General features: G+C 40.8%; 1 protein-coding gene across 1 annotated transcript; it reads left to right on the top strand.

Moving 5' to 3' along the window:
* LOC140838696 (cytochrome P450 710A11-like) lies at positions 1 to 1,954 on the top strand. Its single transcript, XM_073205184.1, has one exon. It carries the CDS (start codon positions 220 to 222, stop codon positions 1,690 to 1,692), a length of 1,473 nt encoding a protein of 490 aa, XP_073061285.1. The 5' UTR covers positions 1 to 219; the 3' UTR covers positions 1,693 to 1,954.
* The last annotated feature ends 2,104 nt before the right edge of the window (positions 1,955 to 4,058 follow it).

The raw sequence follows: 4,058 nt of genomic DNA on the forward strand, positions 1-4,058 counted from the left end.
GAGAAAATGGCATAAAAACAAATCCAAAGTACAAGCTTCAAATCCTGAACGATCTTACCCCCGTAGCCCTTCCCGCTTCCACCTCATATTTACCAACTGCCGCCCCTGTCACCCACTCATTACCGTACACTCGCACTTTGACTTGCTCTATTGTTTGCCTGAAAATTACACACCCATCTCCGAGTTCCATACACCCAAATTGGTGAACTTGGAGCACAAATGGGATTTCAGTGGAGTATAGTTACAGCATGTGTTCCGTACCTAATCTCCTTCATAGCTCTTATCTTGCTTTTTGAACAGATTTCTTATCTGAAGAAGAAGGGATTCTTGCCAGGTCCGCCTCTTGTTCTTCCCTTCGTCGGCAACGCCATCTCCCTGGTCGCAAATCCCACCAAATTCTGGGACATCCAATCGTCCTACGCCAAGTCCACGCCATTGGGAATATCCGCAAACTACATCATCGGGCGTTACATTGTTTACATTTACTCCACTGATCACTCCCACAAAGTCTTTGCCAACGTACGCGACGATGCCTTCCACCTCGTTGGGCACCCCTTTGGCAAGAAACTCTTCGGTGAGCATAATCTAATCTACATGTTGGGCCAAGAGCATAAAGATTTGCGCCGCCGGATAGCACCCAATTTCACCCTCAAAGCTCTCCAAACGTATACTGATATACAGCAGCGGATTATTATCAAGCACATGGAGTCATGGTGCAAGAAAGCTCAAAACAAGTCGATCCCACTCCGCATCCTCTGCCGCGACATGAATTTAGAAACCTCGCAGACTGTCTTCGTGGGACCTTATCTGACTCAGGAGGCGCGTAAGCGGTTTAATGTGGATTACAATTTGTTCAATGTTGGGCTGATGAAACTTCCTTTCGACTTACCGGGATTCGCCTTCAGAAACGCGCGGCTTGCTGTGCAGAGACTGGCGGAGACGCTCGCTGGTTGCGCGGAGGAAAGCGAGAGGAAAATGAAATCCGGAGAAGAACCCACTTGTTTGATAGACTTCTGGATGCAAGAAAATGTGAGGGAAGCATCCGAGAATTCATTCGAGTACAGCTGCAAAGAAATCGGTGGCCATTTATTCGACTTCCTCTTTGCTTCACAGGACGCATCGACGTCGTCCCTGCTGTGGGCGGTGACCTATTTGGATTCACACCCTCAGGTTCTGACCAGAGTACGCGAAGAGGTAGCCAACTACTGGGTACCAGAAAAAGGTGGCCTCATCACGGGAGAAAATCTGAGAGAAATGAAGTACACAGAAGCGGTGGCGCGTGAGGTCGTGAGGATCAGAGCTCCGGCGACTATGGTGCCACACATAGCCGGCGTAGACTTCCCGTTGACAGAAAATTACACCATTCCTAAGGGCACCATCGTCTTTCCGTCCGTCTTCGACTCTTCTTTTCAAGGGTTCAGCGACCCGGAACGGTTCGACCCGGATCGGTTTATGTCGGATCGACAAGAGGACCGGATTTATAAAAAGAACTATTTAGTATTCGGGGCCGGGGCCCACCAATGTGTGGGCCAGAGGTACGCCATTAATCATCTGAAGCTCTTCATCGCGTTGTTTGCCACGTTAATTGATGCAAAGAGGGACAGAACGGACGGCTGCGATGAAATCTCGTACGTACCGACCATTGTCCCTAAGGACGAGTGCAGGGTGTTCCTTTCGCGGAGATGTACATAATTCCCGCTCTCGTCGTCACGGAAATGCCCTTCGCTGTTTGTTCTCTCGATTAGCGTTGTGTGTCGGAGGCTGTAATTGTCAGACGGAATGTCAAATTATTTTATTTTCAGATGAAATTCGGAAGCACAAAACAATCGGGTGGCGTCGCTTCCGGGTCTTGTTTTGGGGATTGTTGTAATTTCCTCTCGCTTTTCTCCCATTATTCTTGGCACAGATAAATTATTTATTGATAATAAAAAATTGATTTCAATTTTTTATTATTGTGGACTTTTTTGGTTATTATTTTGAGTATGATTTTTATTTCTAAGTGATAAAATATCGAGGTAAAACGGACGTGTAACTAACTATTATTCAATTGGATTTGAATATTTATTTGCCGCTAATAATTATATATGCCGAATAAGTTGTCCTTGAACTGGCAAGTTTGTCCGTATATTGCCGTGTTCGTGGCTTTGGCCACGGGAAACAGAATTTTGACAAGGACTTCTGTTTTTTTTTAATAATCAGGCAGCTATATAATTATTATTATTTTTTATTTAATCATATATATTAAACATTTATTGTAAAATTATTTATAAGTTAAAAAATTGTTCGATTTAAAAGAAAAAATTTATTTAGATTTTTTATATATGAAATATGAAGTGACTTGAAGAGATTTTTAATAAGATAAGAAGAATAATTCTGAAATTAAATATTTTGATGTTTTCCAAAATAATTACTTTAAGATCTCAAACTTAATAATATAATATATAAAAAGTTTAATCCTTACTTTATTTGATAAATTTATATTATTATCTTTTGATTATAAAATCTTATCTTTAAATGCTATGGGCTTAGAATATTAAGAACGCCCATAGTAAGATTCACCCACTCAGCCAGAATCTATGCATTATTTATACGAACAAACAGAAATCTTCTAACTTAGTTTGTATTTTTGAATTCTATTCTTGTTTGTTTGTTTGTAGGTGTTGTTTGTCACGAAAATTTGCGGGCGTGCCAGGCACGTGTTCGTGCCAAATGTGAATTAATCTGACTTCATTTACCAAGCGTTGTAGGTCTCGATTCGGTTGTAAGTTCTAACTCCTTTGAAATGGCTTCAAAGCGAAAAAAATAAACTGAAGAATATAATGAAATTGTAGAGAAAATCCATTAACAACATCAAATCTAATTACGTTGTTATGAACATGAACGACATTTTAACAACAAAAAGTTGGAGGAATATGCAAAAATTCAAGAAACTTGACTGTTGGAAAACATGCATAGAATTGAGAGAATTCTGCAGAGCTCTGCTGTAGATTTGTTGGATTGATTTGTCGGTCCTTTCTCTGATTCCCTTCCCTCTCTTTTTGTCACATTCTGCACAGTAGTTTTCCCTTCCCTCATCACTCCACGTTCTTCCATGTTCTTCCACGTCGGGCAATGGCAGCAACTGATCCTACGTTTTTTCATTGGGCCAACTGCAATTTCCCTTGGGCTTTTTATCTGTTTGGGCTGTAGCTCCTGAGCTTCAAAGACCTTGGCTAAACAACTGCAAGTTGGGTTAATGACCAATTTATTGGGCTAAACAATTGCCCCTTGTAGCCAATTTGGGCCAATGACCAATTTGGCTCATTTTGGCTAATTTAACCAATTCAACCCAGTGGGCCAAGTTGGCTATTTATTTGCTTTGTTTGGTCTTTAACTATTCAGAGCACAGCGTATAATCACATGGTTGAAAGGAATTGTTCTACCGACTTGAAGAAGAATTGACCGAGACACATGTTTTTCTTCCATCAAGTTAAATACAAGTCTGCATTCCCTGAACCCCCTAATTCCTCTCACCTTCCTTAAACCTTTCTTTATCTTTTTATTTCTCACTTCCACCAAACCTCTTTCGGTGCCCACTGATTTTCCCGAAGAAATTGCTGCTCTATCGACTTTGTGATGCCATCCAAGTTTCTGAAAATCGCCATCATCAATCTCCTTTACATCAAGCCACATCTTCTCAAGGTAAGTATATTTCACCATTTTTTCAATCCTCCATCACAAAAACATTGTAGAAGTTGCCACATTTCATGCTGCACTCAAGGTGTTTGTGCATATGTTTGAATGAGTTTTTGACAAACAACACCTTGCAACACCCAATGCTTGCACCTCAATAGAGCGGCTCCCTTTGTGTGCATATTCAAAACTTGGTCTATAATTTGTAAAACTTATATAATCTTCCATGTGCTTACAAGAAATGCACCAGCATAAGGAATTATGATGCTATACCAAATTCACTGAGGATGAGGTCCCAATTTCCGGAATTTTGACGAGCCATAAACTCAAAAATGACAACATTCATTTCATCTCATAAAGAAGTGACAAGTGCCACATCAATGACA

The sequence above is a fragment of the Primulina eburnea genome, chromosome 8 (assembly GCF_022965805.1).
Source record: "Primulina eburnea isolate SZY01 chromosome 8, ASM2296580v1, whole genome shotgun sequence".
Taxonomy (NCBI): Eukaryota; Viridiplantae; Streptophyta; class Magnoliopsida; order Lamiales; family Gesneriaceae; genus Primulina; species Primulina eburnea.